This window comes from Gobius niger, assembly GCF_951799975.1.
Source record: "Gobius niger genome assembly, chromosome: 4".
NCBI classification, from domain to species: Eukaryota; Metazoa; Chordata; class Actinopteri; order Gobiiformes; family Gobiidae; genus Gobius; species Gobius niger.
Window position 1 is genome coordinate 27,370,983 of NC_136855.1, and position 20,941 is coordinate 27,391,923.

Genomic DNA, 20,941 nt, shown 5'->3' on the forward strand with positions numbered 1-20,941 from the left:
TTTTCATATGATTGCTGAGTTGAATTGAAGGCTTTTGTTCTATTAATGTATGTGCGTAATGTACTTTGTTTAGGATCGCGTGATTATCAACCGAGTGGACAGTGTCTGTCAGGCTGTGCTGAAGGGCAAGTGGCCTGGAATTCGTCGCATCTATGAACCAGGGGGCGCTGTTGCTTCATTCTACACTACAAAGCTGATGGAAACGGTCAACAGTCCATCTGAGGACCCCTCAGCCTCTCCACAAGGGTCAAAGGTGACCAAGCATGTTGCAGAAAACAAGGAATTCTCAGTAAAACTCAGCAATGTATGTTGATTTCTTCATCATCATCCTCCTCCTTCTGCTTCTACGCCCTGATCCTCGGAACCTACTACCTGCTGCCTTTTCTTTTCATCTTTCTGCTCTTAAGGGCAAGTGTAGGTGATTTTGATTGGCTGGCAGGGAGGAGATCCATGTACTGCCATTCAATCTACTTGAATTCAACTTTGAGGCTATGATTACATTGGTACAAATCACTTGGCTATGAGAACATAACACGGTTGTTGATTATATCGTTGCTTGTTTCTTGTTGCAAGTTCTTTTATATTAACAATTCTCAATTTAATAGCAGTTTGGCTTTTTGGGGTTATTTAATTTTCTAACTTTCACTATATATATATACTATACCTGCTTTACTTTGAATATACGCAGAAAATATTATGGCATCATATTCCTTTTTAGCACATAATCCTTTTTCTGTCTGCAGCCGGAGGGAGGACTAAAGCTGACCTTCCAGAAACAGGGGCTCCCTGTAAAGAGACCCCTGGACTCTGAGGAAGGGCCCCAGGCCCAGCAGCAGTACTTGGCCCGACTTCAGGAGCTGCAGAATGCCTCCGACACCGGCCTGACTGACTTCAGCAAACCACAGTACAGCTTTCAGAACGGTTTGTTTATTTCAGACATTATTGAATGTTTGCATACATCAATGCATGCGTGTTATTTAACATTGAATAGCACCCATCGAGAGGTTCATGCATAATTACCATTCTTTATAATTATAGTGTCTGCAAGTCTTCCAAGTCACCCAAGTATAAATGGAGTTTTGGAAGGCCAGCCAATGCTTAAAAAGCGCAGAGGAAGAAGGAAAAATGTGGAAGGGATGGACTTACTTTTCATGAACCGAAACAGGGCAACACCAAGTTTTGATCAGGTAAGACATTGAGATAATATGGTCAATAGTGCATTTGAAAATGTGAAAATGTATTGTGTAATTTTATATTGTAATGTTATATTGAACAGTTTGTGGCAACAGTTTCTCAGTTGATTCTGATGCAGCTGTTTGATCCCTGCTATCCACATAATATTGTGTCAGGCATTTCCCCACCCCTTGCCTCTTTATTAATGAGTGACTGGTGTGATCCTACCAATGTACTATTATCATTATTTCAGGCACCTCCAGGGTGGGGAGGCATAGGTCAGGTGGGTCTACCGGTTGCACCTTTGCCAGGCTACAGTCAGAGTTCTGCTGACTCTGAGAGCAGAGTTCCAGTCATTAACCTCAAAGATGGCACACGACTTGCTGGAGATGATGCTCCCAAGAGAAGAGAGTTGGATCAGTGGCTTAAGGAACACCCTGGTTTTGTGACAGACACTGGGGCATTTATCCCAGTAAGTTTTAGATTAAGCTTTAGATGAGTGTACATGAATTATACAATAAGAAAAGAAAAGTGTCTCAAACAATTTTGTTTTTTAGGCCGTTAATAAAATGCAGATGCAGTTCCATTTCCAAGATGGACGTCCCAAACAAAAAAGGCATCGGTGTCGAAACCCTAACAAGATTGATGTGAACAGTTTGACTGGAGAAGAACGTGTTCAAATAATCAACAGAAGAAATGCGCGAAAGGTCATCATCTGTTTTTGTTATGGCATTATTGCAAATTATTGTTTATACCAAATATGGACCATTTTTAACTTGATGGACAGTGTACACATTCAGATAATGTATTTTTTATGGTTCTGCAGATTGGTGGAGCATTTGCTCCTCCACTTAAGGATTTGTGCCGGTTCCTTCAGGAGAACCCTGAGTATGGAGTTCCCCCAGAATGGGCAGATGTTGTCAAACAGTCGGTATGTTGGTTCAAATTATTTGTTTTCATTACATAGGATTTGCATTGCCCAGCTGTTAATATTACATAATGTTATCAATTGCAGGGTTATCTTCCGGAGAACATGTTTGATAGAATCCTTACTGGCCCCATTGTTCCCGAAGAAGTAAGTCGTAGAGGAAGGCGTCCCAAAAATCCTCTGGCAAGAGCAGCCGCAGTAACAAAACCAACAACCTCCTCCCTCGGGCTGAGCCCTCTGATATCCAACGGTCTCCTGCCGGGAGTGGACCTGAGCAGCCTTCAAGCCTTTCAGCAGAATCTGCAGAGTCTACAGTCTCTGCAGCTCACAGCCGGCCTGATGGGGCTCCCATCTGATGCTAGCAACCTGGCAGCCAACAATTTAGCAGCCATGTTTCCAATGATGCTGTCTGGTGTGACGGGCTTGCCTAATCTATTGAATGTGGGTGGTCTGCTGGGTAAGGAGGCCACAGCAGGGGCTGGGGAGCAGGTGAAGGGAAATGCCAGTGCTGTGCCAGAGCAGTCAGGCTCCAAAGCCCCGCCTTACTCAGCGGACAATAAAAACGAAAGGACAGAGGCCTCCAACACATCACCTCCCAGCTCCAATAGCACTTCCCCTGCTTCGACCAACTCACTGTCCCTCAACCCTCTTTTACTGTCTAGTATGATTTATCCAGGGATGCTTCTTACTCCAGGCCTTAACCTTTCTGTGTCTGCAACTCAGCCACAGAGTGCTAATAGTGACCCTGTACCCACAGCTGCCTCAGCAGCACCACAGAACACCAAACAGACAGCAGCCTTGAAAGACGATCTTGAAAAGGGGGACAGGGTGTTCGAGGAGACTGAAGATGCAGAGGACGATGACGATGAGTTGACAGAACAAAAAGATAACAGTGGTCCAGAAGGTTCGGGAAAAGCAGAGTCATCATCTTCTGAGTCCGGGAGCTCTTCCTCATCAGATGACTCTGACTCCAGTGATGAAGACTGATCTATGAATAGAATTAAGTTTATTTATGTATTGCCTAAAATGTATCATATATTTACTTATATGGATTTTCTAGCACTTATGTTTTAATTTCTTTTTATGTAAATATAAACTGAAAGTAAAAATACAAAAATGTTAAAAACAAATAGCAAAAAAGAAAGAAAATTTCAGTGTTCAAAGGTACAGTTCTGTTATGAGACGCGCATGTCAGACTTCAGAAGATTTTGAACTCTGAGTTTGTACTACAGTTATGTACAAAGGCAACAAAGGCATTAATGTAATTATGTTGGGATTTAATTTAATTAAAAAGTCAAACTACATAAACATGCTCATTGAGCTGTACTATTAATATATTTTGATTGTTGGGACTGAGAAGTGACACTTGATAAACCCTCAGTCCCTATGTGTAAAATCCAGGACTTTGTTGACACTTTGCTTTGCAGATCATATGTTGGATATGCCAGCAATAACTTTGGCAGCTAATGAATGTCACTGAAGCTGTAGATTTTTTGTCTGCCATTTTCCATCATAGTGCACAACTGACAGTCCCACTTCCTCCATATCAAAATCAGATCACACACACTTTGTCTCCATAAAGTTGGTTCAAATTTTACAAATATCATTTAACTCTTAAGGACATAAGCTAAAGGTTTCAAATGGTCTTTTGTTATAATGTATTTAATGGAAAAATGCATTTACATTTGACGATAATGTCACAAGTCCAAGATGCACTTTAGCTACCCACAGTACACTTGCACCTCTCCTGACTCTGGCTTTGTCAGAGTATAATAATCCTCTTGGGTCTTTAGGGATAAAATACAACCTTAATACTGTGCCAAACTGCCCTGGGATCCTGTGTGGTCCCTCCCGGGTATCATGGTCTATGTCTGGAGAAACTGTTTCAGGATAACACGGATAATATAACAACCCTGGTGTATTAACTGCATCTTACCTCAATGACTAAACAAATTGGCTTCACTGTGCAAAATGTGCATGGGTGTGGTATTTATATGTACATAGAATTCTGTTCCTGCTGGAATATGTGTGTTCCTTTAATACTGAGAGCTTCCACAGTGTAGTTCTGTGTGGCTGGCCTGTGCCTCTCCTCTGGTTTCTTCCATACTTTCTAGTTTGAATGTTGTTAAGATTCTCCTGTTAAAAGTAGGCGGCCTTGAAAACTGACTTGCAACAATGTGGTATTTGTGGTTTTATACTCAAATATGGTTCAATACAGATTAGAAACTCATTTAGATGGGACTTTTTTGTCATCAATTGACCACTAAAAATACATTGTACAGTCTTACAATCAGTACATGGTACAAGCACATATGATTTGCATTGTGGCAAAGATTGTAGTAAAATTAACACATTAGTCTATACACAGTAAGTATTAAAGTGAATACAGTGCCGCTGTGTTGCTGAGTTTGTAGCCTGTCTCGTCTTTGACTCAGTTCTGCTGATGAATGGAGCTTGAGTTAGATGTAGAAGTGCCCTTATCCTGTACCTCACGCTGTAATTCAACAGATTCTGTGTCCATACGCTTTTTTTTTTTTTTTTTTTTTTACAATCACTAAACTGTGCCCAGGAAATTTACACTGGAATTCACTGAAACCGGAAGTACCTTTTTGTAATATTTATTTCCACATACGTGCTAGGACTGCTGTTTAACAGTGGACTGTTAGATAAGTACACATAGTGATTTCTAAATCTGATGGATCAGGTGGTCCCTTTGGTGTCGGAGCTGTGATCTTTAGGTATAGCTGTAGCATTATATCCAGTGTTTTGCAATGCTTCCCAAACCACACACTTAGCACTGATCAGATCTCTAAAGTTGCTTCATATGCCTGTTCCGCAACCCTTGTCTTGGGTTTGCATTTTATATGACTAGTTTATTTTTCTATGTATGCGCCACAGTTGTTCATAATCTTGTCGTACATCCTTGCATAAGAAAACATGTAGTGCCCTTATGCAAACAGCAGCCATTCACTTCTTCCTCCATGGCTAAATGAATCATCCCTCTTCCTTTTGGTGCCCTGAAGTGACATGCTGAAATTAATTCTGACTGTGCTGTGCCTCTTCTAAATAATGGAAGTAAGATTGGACTTTAGCTTATTTTTTTGTTTTTGTTTTCCGCTGTTCTGCACTGCACAAGGATGTCCACATTGCATTGCTCAACTGACTAGAGGCAGTATTGAAGTTACACTCACTCAACATAAGACCAATATGCAAGGACAGACTTTCAACACACTACTACTGCTGTACAGGGAGGTTCACCTGCAGTTATCCTTCATGCTTTCACGGACTATCAGAACTGATTTTGTTATTTTTTTTTCATGCTTGTATTATTGTAATATCACTCTATTCTGTATATTTTTTCTTGGACATTGAACAGTTGTAATATTTGCAAGTTGTGCTCTCTGTAGTCTAATAATTCTTTATGTAGTTACAGGAAAATGTGTCTTAAAAGTCATTTGTAATTTATTGGATTCCTTTCTATGAAGTTCTATAGAGGAAATTGAGGTTTAATTATTTTTTATTAAACATATTCTGACTATCCATATGTGTTTGTCACTACCTCTCATTTTATTGAGCTATTCTACAGTGTCTTGGGTCTTGGAGACTTGGAGTAATTTGCTACAATGAAAACGGGCGTACAGTAATAGGCGGCTTGTCATCTTGGATAACATTCAGAACAAATCCTGTGGGACATTGACAAGAATTGGTGAGGAAAGTTCATTCCCAAAAGTCCTTCAGGAGTTTTATTTGAGTTAATTAGGTAAGCAGAAGTTCAGCAGTTATACATGAATCAGTGGTTCCCAAAGTTGGGGCCATCAGAGGAACTGCAGGGGTCCCCCAACGCTTGTCTTAAAAAAAAAAAAAGTTTCACGATTAGGGGTAGGTTAAGATTAGGGTTAGAGTTAGGTTAGGGTTGTTGGGATTAGGGTCAGGTTAAGGTTACGCAGTCTGTTTGCTGTTCAAAATTACGTTACCTTTATCAAGTATCTAGTTACACTTTCCAAATTTGTTCATAAGACTTTTGTTTTGTTTTCATGAAAAATAAGACATAATTCAGCTAACTAACTAACTCTTCACGTGCGTGAAGCAGAACCTTCCTAAACGCTGATCGGTCTGTCCAGCAGAGGGCGCACTATCACGGTGGATTCGCTTCATTATTGGTTCTCTCTGGACTTCGGCCTATCAAGTGTTTCACCCTCTCCACTTGGGGGCGCTTCAGATCAGCGTCACTTCAATCCTCACAAACAGACGTAACAAACATATAATAAAAGACATGGCTTGGGTTACATTAGCCTTTTTTTCCTTCAGCCATGGTTGTTTTAGGCCTGTATGAAGCATGTGGTCTACAGCGGACGCACGCGGATAACAGTTTCAGTCTGTCATTAAAGGTGGGACTTGAGATAAAACATCCAATCGGACAATAAATTCCTCCTTGACAGGCATGCAGAACTGCCTATTAGCAAGCGAGGGGGACAACGATATCTGGCGGGAAATGTTTTAGGAAATGGCTCTTCTCGAAGTCGTGATTTAACTGTAGTTATGAATAGATCTGGATCCTTTCAACTGCAGTAGCCTGGCACGCGCTGCTCTCAACGGGAGAAAGTGTCTCGCTGGTTTGGCTACTTTTAATCCTGCCTAAGACAGGTAGGTCTTTTTTCTAAAGAGATAGATTTAGATAGACTTGTTTTTATGTTGGCAACCGCTCCAAAAGTCCGTGTTCGCTACATAATTACGCCTTAACCGTAAAACGGAGCGCACCGGATTATAGCACAATAAAAATTTTGCGAAAGTGATTCCGCTTTACGTTTTCGTCTAATTTACAGTTTCCCTTAATGACTGCCACACCCTGTGTAGACACGCTGTTTTTCCATTTAAAGAATATGTTAGTGCCAGACAAACGGTATCTGAGTTTTATCGAAACTGTCCATCAGTTTGGACCATAGAGGTTTGACATGTTTGCCTGGACACATTACACATGTCTTTTTTTATTTATTTATTTATTATTATTATTTATTTTTTATTATTGCCTTGTTTAAATGTGTGTGCAGCACTCCACACTGCACTTGATTGATTGATGTAATATTTTGTTTTTATTTCAGTGACGTACTTTTTCATGGACCTTTACACGTGACAACGTATATAACAGAATATGAAATGTATTTAAGGACTGCTGTGGACTGTGGAAGTGCCAGCATGGCATCCCTCCCTCATGGAGACCTGCAGATGCAGAGGTGCGGGCCCAGTGATGCTCTGGCCAGTGTGTTCAGGTTAGTAGTTGCAATCCTCTTGAGCATAATCACATCAAAACACCTTCCCCTTAATGGGACCATCATGTCTTTGTTTAGGGCCTGTCCCATCGATCCCACCGAGGAGGTTCAATCCAACTTGGACCAGCTTCTTAAACGATTTATGGAGAGCCTCAGGACTGACAACATAAAGCTTGGTATGTAGTTAATGAATTAATTATTGTTGTATGACCATTTCCAACCTGAATGATTTAAAGGAGCTATACCTGATTGTACAAAGAAACAGGGTCACTCACATTTCAAATTGCTATTTTCTGGTCCAAACTCATCTCAAACTTTCCTAATGCATTTACAACATCAAAATTCGGCACAGGGACTGAGTTTTAAACCAGGTTTCACAACTTTCAGGGAGGAAAACTGTCACTTCACTGTAAAAAATGCCTACCAGCCTGACATTTTATGACTGTTTAAAAGGCTTCAAAATCAGTTTTTTTTTTTATAAATGTCTGCTTTTACTATATGCTAAAGGACAAAACAAATCTTTTTCCAATAACAGAAAATTAAAAAAATCAAGGATAGCTCCTTTAAAGGAATAGGCCACCGTTTTTACATACTGAGATATGTTCTTACCTCACTTTAGCCGAGTTAATATATCCCCGTCTGGTCTTTGTCCGTGCACTCTGTCAGGCAAACGGAGCACATACGAAATGTAGCATGTCGATTTTATAAGCAGATAAAAAGGGGTACTATATTGTGAGGCGTAATGATATGAGGAGCAAACCGTCCGCGCAGTAACTCCTAAAGGTTATTGACGGAAGTGAGCGGGGGAAGTCTTTAGGAGTTACTGCGCGGATGTTTTGCTCCTCATATCATTCTGTGTAAATATACTTCGCATGAAAACACTTCACTTCACTTTATTTAAATAGGGAACACGTGGAAGAGCTTGGTAGCTTCTATCGTGAGCTTTTTTGGAGCTATATGACATGTGGGAGAGGCTGCGTATGTGCTCCGTTTGCCTGACAGAGTGCACGGACAAAGACCAGACGGGGATATATTAACTCGACTAAAGTGAGGTAAGAACATATCTCAGTATGTAAAAACGGTGGCCTATTCCTTTAAGTAATATTAACTTATGTATTGATGTTTAATTCTGGACACACGTCAATGGTATTTGAACATTTTCAGAGCGACTGCAAAAGTGCTGCTATGAGTCCAAGATATGGTATTACAGAATACTGGAGAGCCTTCTGCTGGAGAATGGCCAAAGGTCTGGATTCAAAAACGTCTCAGTAAGTCTCCTTGTGGCCTCTTCAAGAAAAACTATATAAAAATTATTTTAGTTGAGCGCTGTATGGAAAAGTCCCTAATAGTACTGACATGCTTTAAATTTGATGCAGAGTTTCCTGGAAGACGAGCCGTGTCAGTGCTGTTTGGTAGTGTGCTGTTTGGAAATCTCCGCATACACCTGCAAGCTCGCGTTTGCCTTTGATCAGTTGCTTCAGGTTCTCAATCTAACGCCATATAGCTTTTGGAAGGTTTGTTTACAACTGCAGTGTAGCACTATGCCATAGCCTCATGGTTTATTGTTTGCTTATGCTTTTCCACAGGTTCTTATTCTGGTGTTGCAGACTAAAGTTGAATTGACACTTTATGTCACTGAACATCTTGTAAAGGTAGAAGAGATGATTGTTAACATCTTGGTTTGGGCGAGAGACTCTCCTCTCTGGGAAGAAATCAGAACAAATGAAGGTCAAATGCCTTACTGCCAGCAGGTCTGGTAACACTGTTGGGCTGGTCATTAAATGTGTGAGAAGTATGTGCTTAAGTTTATCTTATTTTTTATAGGTAATGCTTCCTAAAGAACTAGTTGATCCAATGAAAATGGAACAGCCTGACCTCAACTCATTACAAGGTAAACAGAAGCAGAAGTGAAGAACAGAAGTGTGAAATCAAGCATTAAAGAAAGATTATGATAAAATACAACTAGAAATAACACATACATAAATATTACATAAACAACTACAAAAATGTTACCGTAAAAGAAACACAGACATAGCAGTAAGCATGACTGATGTATTTTTCTTCATCTCTTATGACAGTGGATATAACTCCTGACCAGCAGAAGACAACCTTAAACAGACCGCCAAGATATAACCACTTGTATATATTTGCACGTAAGGTCAGTATTGTTTATTCATTTGGCATTTATTACATGTAATATAGTAACACAACACATGCTGTAGGTTTACAGGTTAATGCACAAGCGGCTGACAACACTGTGCTCCTCACTAAACCTTCAAGAAGAGCTGTGTATGAAGATCTGGACTTGTTTTGAGTATTCCCTGGTTCATCACTTTGACATGCTGCAGGACTGTCAGCTGGACTGGCTTCTGCTGTGTGCTACCCATGACCTGACCAAGGTACTGCAAGCAAACACATTAAACCTCATCATCTATTCATTTTGGAACGGTAACTGCTATTGTAAAGTTGTGTTGTCTTTTTCAGGATATCAGAGACCTTCCTTTCAAGCGCATAATTAGTTGCTACAAGCGTATTCATGTAAGATATCTAAATTATACTCTCAGAATAGAGCAATACCTTTGGGAACCTAAAGAATAACCTAAAAAGATATTTAACATGGTTTACATGGGGCTTCCTTGGTTTTGATCATGCGGTGCTTTGCCAAAGTAGGATTTGCCGCTCCCTGGTGCACCATTGGTGAACTACAGCACCACCAAACTGCTCATTGAGAATGAATGAAATATAAGTTGTTTTTTAGGATTGCAAAATGTAACCATTTAATTGTTTTATTCATGCAGACGGGTAAACGCGTGCCAACGCTGAGAGGATGTCATGAAAAATATCAATCTGATTACAGTAAGTAATACACAAGTTATTAGCCTATCTTTACATTATACAGATGTGTTTTTGACTATTACTTGCTCCATAGTATTAGAAACCCCTGTCACACACTAATTGATCTTTCAGATCACATGGGCACGTTGCCCTCCCCAATCACCCCATCGGTACATGATCAGGAAGACGATGCCATCACCTCTTTCTACTGGCAGGTGTACACACCAGTCATGGGACAATTTGTCAGAAAGTTTGCACCAGCTCCAGGGGTAAGTCTGCAACATTTTACTTTTTTTTCAACAAAGTGTGTTGATATTGACTAACTTCTGTTCAGACTGAAACTCCACCTCTGTCCCCATATCCCACACCGCCTCCTGCATCTACTTCCAAATACAGATGGAGACCTGGGTACAACATTCGTGTGTCCCAATTGAACAAAGAAACCACTCTGCAACGCCAACCCACAGGAATGGACTATGTCATTCAGTCCAGTCCATCACAGGTCTGAGCCTCTTTAAGGCTGTTGGTTTTATCTTTAAAAAACACACTCAATTCTTCTATTTCTCTCTGTTTTAGCGCCTTAATGAGATTAATGCCATGGTCCGTTCATGCGGGCCCTATTCTAAACGGAAAATTAACTTTACTGGTGGTGAAGATGACGAAGAGGTAGAGGCTGGGCCTCACATGTGCAGGAAAGTTCAGGACGTCCAACACGATCGCAGGCAGAGCAGCAACAAGACTGGGTCATCTTCAAAGCACTTATATATTTAAAAGGAAAGTGAGTGAGAATGTTGTCAACAATATATATATATATTGTTGACAACAATATATATATATTTTAAGTTTAGCTAAATATGAATTTGAAAAAAATAATATATTGTTTTTTTTATAAAGCAAGCATGTTTGTATCAACTTTTAATTTTATTTATTTAAACTGATTAACAAATAAATTATCCATTAATTCGTGAAATGCATTATTCTGACTTCTATATTTTAACATGATAACATGCACACATGAAATTGATGCACGACATGTTGATTTTTTTTATTATATGGAAGCAGTTTTTTCAACCTTGCGATCTAAATTCTAAAGGGAAATAGCTGAAATCAATGACACATTTCTTTTTGTTTATCAGTAACCAAGTCGGAGTTAATTCTCTACTGGTGTTGCCTGGCATTTAATTCTAGAGGAGCTGTACTGCGTCGTGACAAAGGGACCTCACCCTCTGACACTCTGGGACACAGGTTTGATGGGTTGTCCCGGTGTTGCTATAGAGAACCAAGCACCTGAGCTCACAATACATACTCACCCTCACATACTTCCAGCACTGATCAATAAGCTCCGGACACATATAAGAGCGGAAAGACTTGTGGAACATCTTCTTTGGAAACTATGGGGTGTAACACAAGCAGGGGCACCACAGTGGTCGATCCATCAGAGAAACCAGAGGAACGCCCCAAAACAGCTGCTTCAACTGAAGAGACCTCTCAAGAAGAAAGTAAAGGCACAACGGAGAAAGAAGTGGAGGAAGTGGAAAGTTCCAGCTGAGAACTGTGTTAAACTAAAAGTAAGTCGAATTTCTATATATTTAGTTCAGTCAAAAAGCTGAAAAAATGAAAAACAGATGAAAAACTGCTCAAATAGCTGGTAATATGGGTCTTAATGGTCTTATTTGCAAATGAGCTGGTAATTTCCACCAGCTCATTTGCAAATAAGACCATTTTTGGTATTTTAAAACAATACAATTGTTTATTTTGGTTTGGACAGTGTATTAATGAACACACATGATGCTCGTGCATGTAAAAATGCCATGCTGGGTGGTAGCCATGGCTGGGCTTTTGTCCCTCACTCGCACCCACTATTGTATATGTTTTTAGTAATTGGGGAAACTGGATTGCCCAGAGAAAACCTACGCAGGGAAAACATGCACAGAAAGGCCCAACATAAACCGGGGATCGAATCTGGGAATGCATAGAAATAGAATAGAAAAACAACACAAAAGTCTACTATAATAAAAAAAAACAAATCAATATGCAGTGAAGTAGGCAAAACAAGTTTATTTGCACGACTCATTTCATGTAAAAGACAAGGCCGTGCGCCTAACAGCAGATGAATAAAATACAGTTTCCATAGGCACTGGTTTTATTTATCATTTATTTATTTAGTTATTGGCAGCTGAAAAGTTGTCACGATGTCAGAAGATAGGATAGGCAAGGCAAGGCATGTTTATTTATACTGCGCATTTCATACACAAGGTAACTATGCATCCTCCTGCAAACTCCTCCTTAGATGGAGACAATGCTATATAAATGCAACGCAAATGTTGAATTACCGCAGTACATTTACAATGGCTTTAAATACCAACCAGAGGTACAGGGACACCACGAGGTCCACGAGCAATTAGTAGGGGGTGCAACTATTTCAGATAAAACATTAGGGATATAAAGTAGAACATTAGTGCTTACATGCTTTTTAAGGTATTTTATTCTGTGACTTTCACACATGGTCAATATTTGTTAAAAAAAAAAACACTTTTGTCTGGATCATAAATGGTTGCGGTAAATGGTCTCCACTTATATAGCACTTTTCCACCAACAGTAGGCCCTCAAAGCACTTTACAGCAAGGAACCAGTCACCCATTCACACTCTTATTCATACACTATTGCACACAGACACTGGAGGGAAGGTGCGGGAAGTGTCTGTGCGTGACATAACGACATGATCTTTTGTAACATGACGGGTCATTGTAGCTGGACTTAAAGGCAAAGGTGCTATATTTGAAAAGGTGCCTTTATGACAGATCATAATGAAAAACAAACAATAAAATGTCTGTGAACACTTCATCCAAACTTTCATAGGCCTATTTATTTCATTTTTCATGTAGCACTTTTAAATGAAAAACAAAATCACTGTTATTGATCCCAGCACCAAATATCCTATAGCAGGCCCAAAGCCGCTGATTATTAGCCCAAAGTAAAGCACAACACTGGAAAAATGACCATCTTAAATGAGATAAATGACTTAAAATTGCTTGAATTAAAGTTCTTCTATGTTGAATTTGTGTCGGTTTGAACTAATCCAAGATACAAATGCTAGCGCCAATTAAACAAGAATAAAACCCACTTGAAATCACACAAATAATTGTTTTTCACTTGAAATGACACAAAATTATCTGAATTAAGAGAATAACTACTACTAAAGGTTTTATCTTGTCTAAGACCAGACCAAATCTACTCAAACCTTTGATTTAATCTGTTCATTCAAGTAGATTTATGTCATTTCTTCCTTAATAGGATTTTCCAGTGCACTTCTTTCAAATGCCAGTGTTGTATATATTATATGACCTAATTGGGTGCATTGACAGTATTTCTTCACATCACACAGTACAGGAGGTAAACATCATCCACCAAGGCAACCAGTCAGGGCAGCTGGGTGGGGACTTGTTGATTGGGGGCTTACACCCACTCTCAACAGGCCACTATACACTCTGGCTTTTTAACGCACCTCACTAGACAGGGTATTCAAATTGGACATGTCTTTGATCTAATATTAATAACAAATAGTGGATAGTAATGACAATAAGGAAGTGGCAAGATGGCAGATTATAAAGTCCAATATGACTATATGAAATCGGACATTCATTCACTGATAATAACAAGAATGACAATTGTTATGATAAATAACAATAACTACCAATTACATTATTACTATTTTTTATTAGCATGCCGTGTTAATAATATGAAATGGTAAAACCTCCTTGTTTGCCAGTGCTGCAAAAGTCTGTTTATTGTATGTAGACAATTGTAGCAACAGTAGGATAAAACTTAACTCACAAATACATATAGGTATATATTTGTGTTCTGAAACTAGTATAGAATACTCAGAAAGGATTGTACTTTGTTTATTTAATGTAAATGTAAAAGAAATGTATAACTGTAGCAGCATGAATTGCAAATGTAATGTATATGAACAAGGGGTCGGCACTTATAAGCTTTTGCTTCAGTCGACTCCCTTTGAGCTTCCATTAGCTGTATGATTGTGAAACTATGGAGAAAGAGAAAATGTTAATTGCTCAAATAAACTACACAAACAAACAAACAAACAAACAAACAAATATTATCAAATTCATATCATATCAAAACAACCCTATAACATAAATTTTAACAGGCTCACGACCCACTGAAAATGGCTCCGCGACCCACTTTTGGGTCCCAACCCATCAGTTGAGAATCACTGTTGAATAATAATACAATATCGCAATTTATTGGGGTCGCCTTGTACACACTCACCTCTGTACCAGGCAATGTGAAGTTATGTGACATGACAATGGGCCGTGTGCTGACTGTGTCTGTCTGTGTCTACAGATGGACCTGTCCCAAGTCAAGGAGTGTCTCCCTAACGGGACAAAACGTGGCACTACTGTTTATGAAGATATGGAACACATAAGCAGCCAACTTATATGCGATTTGGCTTCAAGGACAACCACTGTAATAAACCTGCTTTAATCCTGCTACACTGACATTTCTTTATTTATCATTTACACAGTGATCCAGCTGTTTGTCTTTGTGTGTTTTTTTTTTTTTTTCTTCAATATTTGTTGGAGCAGTACTGCAGTGTTATTCATGCTTCGTTGAACTTTCATAGCATACAACTCCCCCTGTACTCTTTTAGGGCACCAGGGGGCAGAGGCGAACAGTAACAAGATTCCTCCACTCACCAGCAGGGCGCACTGGTGATCTTCCCCACACTCCAGACATCTGGGCCCAGCTCCATTTGTTCAAGGCGTTTAATCTGAAATATAGGTTGTAAGTTTATTACCAGGAGTGAGTGGAGCTGGAATGGAATAGCCATTTCACAAAGCCATATCAAAAATACCCATCTCAGAGCCAGCGGGAAAATTTCATGAAAATATTACCATTTCACAAATGGAGAGTGTGATTGAATAATGTGCTGGAGAAGATAAATGAAAAGCACTTTGTTGTAAAACGTGGCTCTAAATACATTTTTAATTTCAGCAGTGGGATGAAAGAAGCCAGTTTTTTTTTTTTTCTCCCCTCTTTCAGTGACGATTGATGAGTGGCTCCACACACCTGCAGATCGAGAGCGTCTTATCCTCTCATTATCTGTTAATTAATATGCGTGCACATGTGCCAATTATGTTTGCTTTACCATTTAGCAGACAAGAGACATTGATGTTTTAATGGCACCCACTAAATAACTCCTCTGTTGAAAACTCTTAGATTGAAGTAGACATAATTAAGACTGAAATAGAAAATGAAATAGCCAACATGTAAGAAAAAAACACTCAGATACTTAAACATGCCCACTTGAAAAAAATCCATGAACACATTTGGTTTCGACTGAATGACAAATAACAAGCTCTTCTACTGCAGTTGGAATCTATCTGACTCAAGGCCACGCTAAATTACACTGTTACAATGAGTGTTACTTGCTTAATACAACATCTCAGTTACGGCAAAGACTAAAGGAGCAGCTGGGAATGATTCAGTAACTTTTGAATATTACTGGAAAATGCAATAGATAACTAATCAAATGTTTCTCAACATTACAATATTTTTTTAGTTGGAGTTGTGCTTATAAACTTTGGATTATGTAGCTGATGGTGGGAATTAGCCATGTCTGTATTTACATGGGATTTTTTACATAGGGTCTCATGTCCTGATTTTTATTTTTCATTCATGCAGTCCTTATATTTGTAGAGTTGGTACTAGGCTAATGCTAGGCTAGCGCATGTCTATGGTAACTAGTAGCCTGCATTAAGAACAGTCTGACCCACGCACAGTGCACCTGAGGCAAAGCACTTATAACACCAGTCTACCGATATAAATGTCTGTGTTGACTGTTTTTTTTTTTTTTTAATATAACCATTTTGCATATAAAAGAACTTATTTGAGCAGCATCAGCTTCCTGGTTGTAAGCTATGCAGCGGCGGAGTGATCTACATTAGTTTGTTTACCTGCGGCCGGCTTTACTACACGTGGAAAAAGGAGCTTTCTACAAATCAGACATGGCAACATCTTGAGGACTACCTGATGATTTTGAAGAGGTTTTCAATGCAGGCTACTAGTTACCATAGACATGCGCTAGCCTAGCACTAGCGTAGCACCACTAAACTAATCAAATATAAGGACTGCATGAAAAAAAAAAATCTCCAGATATCAACAACACTCTGGAAAACTAGGAAATGAGGCCCTATGTCAAAAATCCTGAAATATCCCTTTAAATTCATGTGCGCAGCTTTACCTGTAAAAAGAACAACTATAGACAGTAGGCCATAATAAAAGTAGCAGAATTGTCCAATAAAGTGTGCATCAAGTCTCTTATATTCCCATAATAGACCATAGAAGTCACATGTGCAAATACAAATTAGTAGTCGTATTGAATTCAAACAGGCGGCTTCAGCAATAACAGTACCAAAGAAAGCAATGACAAAATGAGAACTCCAAAACTGTCTGATTTAATCTCCTCACAGTAATGGTGCGTTTATATGATGTGTATAATGGAGGCGCAAACACTCACAGAGGGACTCTCGTTCTGATCCGAGCGCTCTCTTTATAGTCGTGTTCTTCACAGTCTCCTTTTGTGAATATATGATCAGAGGCAGGACAGCCCGGTCTTTAATCTTACACTGGCCTTGAAGAATGTCACTGATTCCAGCAGCCTGCCTCGCCCCTCTCCCCTCTGCCCCCACAAGCACAACCACGGCTGCAGCCTGCAAGCACGGCTACTATAGTGTATAAGCTTCATGTGGCTTTAAACACTGTAAGTGCGCTGAAAAAGGATCTGCAATTACTCAATTAGTCAAATGATTTATTCGGTGAAGCCTTACGTGAAGGGTACCCCGTCAAGATTAGGTAAAGAAGTAACTCACACTACATTTTCTTTTCTGCAAAAATGTCAAAACCATGAAAGGTATCTTGGGTACTACTACTGGATAGTAAATGAGTGGAAGAACGTAAAGCCCTGCAGGCGAATAGGATTTAACGGCTGATAAAGGTCATGAAGCTGGAGGAGAAACACACTGGGCCATATGGATGAAGATGACTTGATTCTACCGGATGGATGACTCATAAGGGTTAAAACAAACACCGTCCCGCAACAAAAGTAAAATGAGCAAAGAAAACCTGTCCACGACCTGTGTGCGCCTCCAGAACTAGAGCCAGGGTCTTGGTCATTTAAGTTGGCATGAAAAATGGAGTCCTTGGAAGAAACCTGCCCCCCTACACTGAGGGAACATGCAGACACCACACAAAGAGAGCTCCACCTAGTTCAGGAATCGAACCCAGGACTTGCTGTGAGGTGAGACTGCTATCCATCATGCTGTCGGGTGTCGTTCTTGTTCTGTTGATTTTTTTACCATAAAACACTTTGTCACAGCTGAATAGTTCGTCGTATATATCCGAACATGTGCACGGTACATTGAGCAATACCTTTTAAAAGAAATGGTGAAAAATACCAAATTGTGCTCAGAATGTCATTCATTCATTCAGCTTGGATGTCAGGGTGACCTTCTGCTTCTATTGAAAAGTGCAAATATCAGACATGATAAGATGACGGCTCGTACGGGAAACGCAAATGAGAAATAGCGGACAGTGTTGTTTTCTCTATTTTTTTTTTGCATTCACAAGCACATTTCTTTGATTCATTCTTCACTCTTGATTAATTACCAGAAACAAATGTGTTGCCATATGCTCTGTTATGCTTATCCAGCTAAACTGGCACTAAACAAAGCCATTAGGATAGAGAAAAAAAAGTCTTATTATCTCAATAATTTCTCCAGACACATCTGAGCTTAGTGTTCACCATGACAACGGCTCTAATACCCCTAACATTACTAAACCATCTGTGGAGGAGTAGCTTAATGCACATCAAATAACAATAATAGTCAGCTAATGGTGTTGTTGCCCGCTGTGTCATCATGCCAGAGCCCTGTGTGCCTTGAGGGGAGGCAGAACACACTTTTTTGGTGTAAAGAGAAACTGTTAGGAATATTATTGTGGTATTATGCATTTATTTGAATTGGGTTGTAATTACATAGAGTGGAAAAACAGGGGGATTACTGAATGTGCGCCTTTTAGAGTGCGTGTTTGTTTATCAGAATATTTTAAATAATACCACTGTGATTGTGCCAAAAGGAATGTGACCTCATTCAGAAGAATAACAACCAGGTGTCCAGAGCAAACAAATATGCAATTATTGAGGAAAACATTTTCAGCTTTTATTAAAAGTGTAAAGCCTTCATATAAACGCCGTTAAAATATGGGGACGGCAATACAGAGAGACAGCATTTGATAAATAATGTAAATATTGTCTGTTTTATAGAAAATACATGAATTTGACTTATTTGAACGACTATATTGTTGCAATGTGCACTGTGTTTATAAAAGCAATAAATGCTGCACATCTGGAAAAGGAAAACAGTCATATTGTACTCATTCATTCAACCCTTTCATGATGTTCATAAAAACAACATGAAAGGCAAAATAAAGACAAGCTGTAATTCCACTGAAGAGCCTAAATGTCATAATCTGTGCACACAAGGTGAATGTGTGTATAGTGGTCACGCATTTTGTTTCTGCTCATACTGTATTGTCATCATAAAGTTTGCCCTCTGAATTTGACCCATTCTTCAAACAGTGCCTCAGGGTAACTTGTCCAGAGTATGAGCGACCACAGAGCAGCGGCTACGGCCTCATCTTCAGCTCATGAGCCAGGATCATCTTGGTCATGGCCATTTAGCAGGAAGAATAGCCATACTGTGCATATTTTGAGGGGCTCCCTAAACATGGGAAGAACATGCACTTGCCACTCAGCCAGCGTACAGCCTTTACACATTTGGTTTCTGTTACGGTTCAATGGGTCGAGACTTTCATTCATCACTGAATATTCCCAACGTTAATGTTTCAACGTAACCATGACCCAGGCCGCTATTTTGCCTTGGACAATCAAATCTTTGCAGAACTTATGTCTCATTTCAACCCAGTCACAGTATTGCCAAATGCTCAAATATCCCTGAAATTCAAAGTGATTTACAAATGTGCAATACTCATATACTAGTTCACTGATAAAAAGATTAGAATATGCGACTTCAAAGTTATTACGTTGATGTTTCTACACTGTGAAGTGATTTATTTAGAAGACATTCTTCTGGGAAAGTATTATTTCGATATGTTTTTATAAACCTTTGATAAGAAAGATCTGTCAATATCATGATAAGTTGCAGAATGAAACTGTTTGTGCACAGTAAGAATCCATTTGGCCCCTCAGGGTGTTTGGCCCTATTGTGCTTTACAAAAGGAAATATGACACCTGTCCACTTACGAAGTGCATTCAAACTGCATGACAAACAATGGCAGCCTGTGGTACAGTGCGTCCAGAGTCAGTGAAAACAGCTTCTGTGTAACTAAACGACTAAAATGCCTTTTGTCTCTCTGGAACATATGGCATTTTGTTTTTCATAGCACCACTTATGCCGTCTCAATAAGTAGGCATTACATTACATGCATATTTGATGTAGTCTGTATTCATCTCAGTTTCATGGAGGGATATATTTCTGCTCTGCTCACACAGATGAATGCACACTAATGGTCATTTGGAGGCAACATTAGACTTTTAATTAGCTGGAAAGCCTGTAGCAAAACTACTCTCATCATTTACCATCTTTCAATTTCTATGCAAGCTATTACTGTTGCAAATGGTGCCAGTGCAGTTTCTCAAAGCCACATTGACAAGATAGATGTGGACCAGTCAAGGCCAGAACTAAACAAACGTGATCTGCACAAAACTACTATGAGGAAAACATGTTCTATAGGAAGTCAGTACTTCATTTTAATAGTTAATGTTAATATTAAACTTCTGCACACTTGTAATTTGCATGCATTGCTGTGGCACTTGCACATTGCTCTTCCAATTTGCAGGCAGCTGCTTGCGCTTGGTCTCTTACTAAACTGATTAAAAACACAATCAGACAAAAATTAACAAACTTTCCGTTCAAAGATTCTCTTTGATCAGATATTGTCCGTATATGTTTCTTGCACATGAAACTTGCACATTACTGCTAAGGAATGTATGTGTATGCAAGTATGTTAAGGTTTGACGTTGCAACAACAAATCTGAATTTGTACCATTGTGTTAAAAGACGTTAAAAGACACCCCTCTGCCTGCACCATGCAGAGGGGTGTGCATCTGTACATCAGTACATCTGCTGCTGAAGCGCTCAGGTGCAGCCACTCCTGTCTCCTGTTACTGTGATCTCTGAGTTGAGGGCCATTATTAGCAGCCAGAGGCTCTTGTAGCCTTTTCCTCCCTAATTACATAGCCATCATTAAAATGCTAATTCATACTGTTAAAGGGCCAATTAGAAGGGTAATTAAAAAGGCTTTGTTCCACCAGTACCTGCACCAGCAGCCTGACCACTTCTGCTCCTCTTTTGATCTCTGTATTTCCCTAATGCCTCGGGTCTAATCCCTGTATCCCGGTTCAGCCAGGAGTCACACTGACTGGTAAAGTCCAGAGGGCAAACTGCTACTTGTACAGGCTGAAACGTGTCTTTTAAGTTACATAGTATATGCAATATCTTGAGCGATGTGGGTAACACAGTTGTGTTATAGAGACAAGGTCACCGATTTGACCCACAGAGCCATGTGCGAAGTTTACATATAGGCTTGTTCAGCCTATATGTAAACTTGTGTTGTACCTTTATAAATGACAACACTA

General features: G+C 39.5%; 3 protein-coding genes across 3 annotated transcripts in view; 2 read left to right on the forward strand and 1 right to left on the reverse strand.

Moving 5' to 3' along the window:
* chd9 (chromodomain helicase DNA binding protein 9) overlaps nt 1-4,645 on the forward strand; it is a 50,099-nt gene extending 45,454 nt beyond the window's left edge. Inside the window, exons 33-39 of the mRNA XM_079554478.1 lie at nt 74-304; nt 744-921; nt 1,039-1,187; nt 1,427-1,645; nt 1,731-1,880; nt 2,000-2,104; nt 2,189-4,645. Coding sequence (XP_079410604.1) covers nt 74-304; nt 744-921; nt 1,039-1,187; nt 1,427-1,645; nt 1,731-1,880; nt 2,000-2,104; nt 2,189-3,088 — 1,932 coding nt within the window. The 3' untranslated portion in view covers nt 3,089-4,645. The remainder of the gene's footprint in view (nt 1-73; nt 305-743; nt 922-1,038; nt 1,188-1,426; nt 1,646-1,730; nt 1,881-1,999; nt 2,105-2,188) is intronic.
* LOC306961672 (uncharacterized protein) overlaps nt 1-20,941 on the reverse strand; it is a gene marked incomplete at its 3' end in the record, with an annotated part of 428,593 nt that overhangs the window by 89,760 nt on the left and 317,892 nt on the right. The gene's annotated exons all lie outside the window — the stretch shown is intronic.
* Nucleotides 6,699-10,974, forward strand: LOC306961673 (retinoblastoma-like protein 2; the record flags this gene model as incomplete). Its single annotated transcript, XM_079554517.1, has 14 exons — nt 6,699-6,745; nt 7,267-7,368; nt 7,447-7,544; nt 8,533-8,636; nt 8,745-8,882; nt 8,955-9,119; nt 9,193-9,259; nt 9,447-9,526; nt 9,591-9,767; nt 9,853-9,906; nt 10,167-10,224; nt 10,336-10,472; nt 10,538-10,705; nt 10,780-10,974. The coding sequence occupies exons 2-14, from the start codon at nt 7,295-7,297 to the stop codon at nt 10,972-10,974; spliced, it is 1,515 nt and encodes a 504-aa protein (XP_079410643.1). The 5' UTR covers nt 6,699-6,745; nt 7,267-7,294.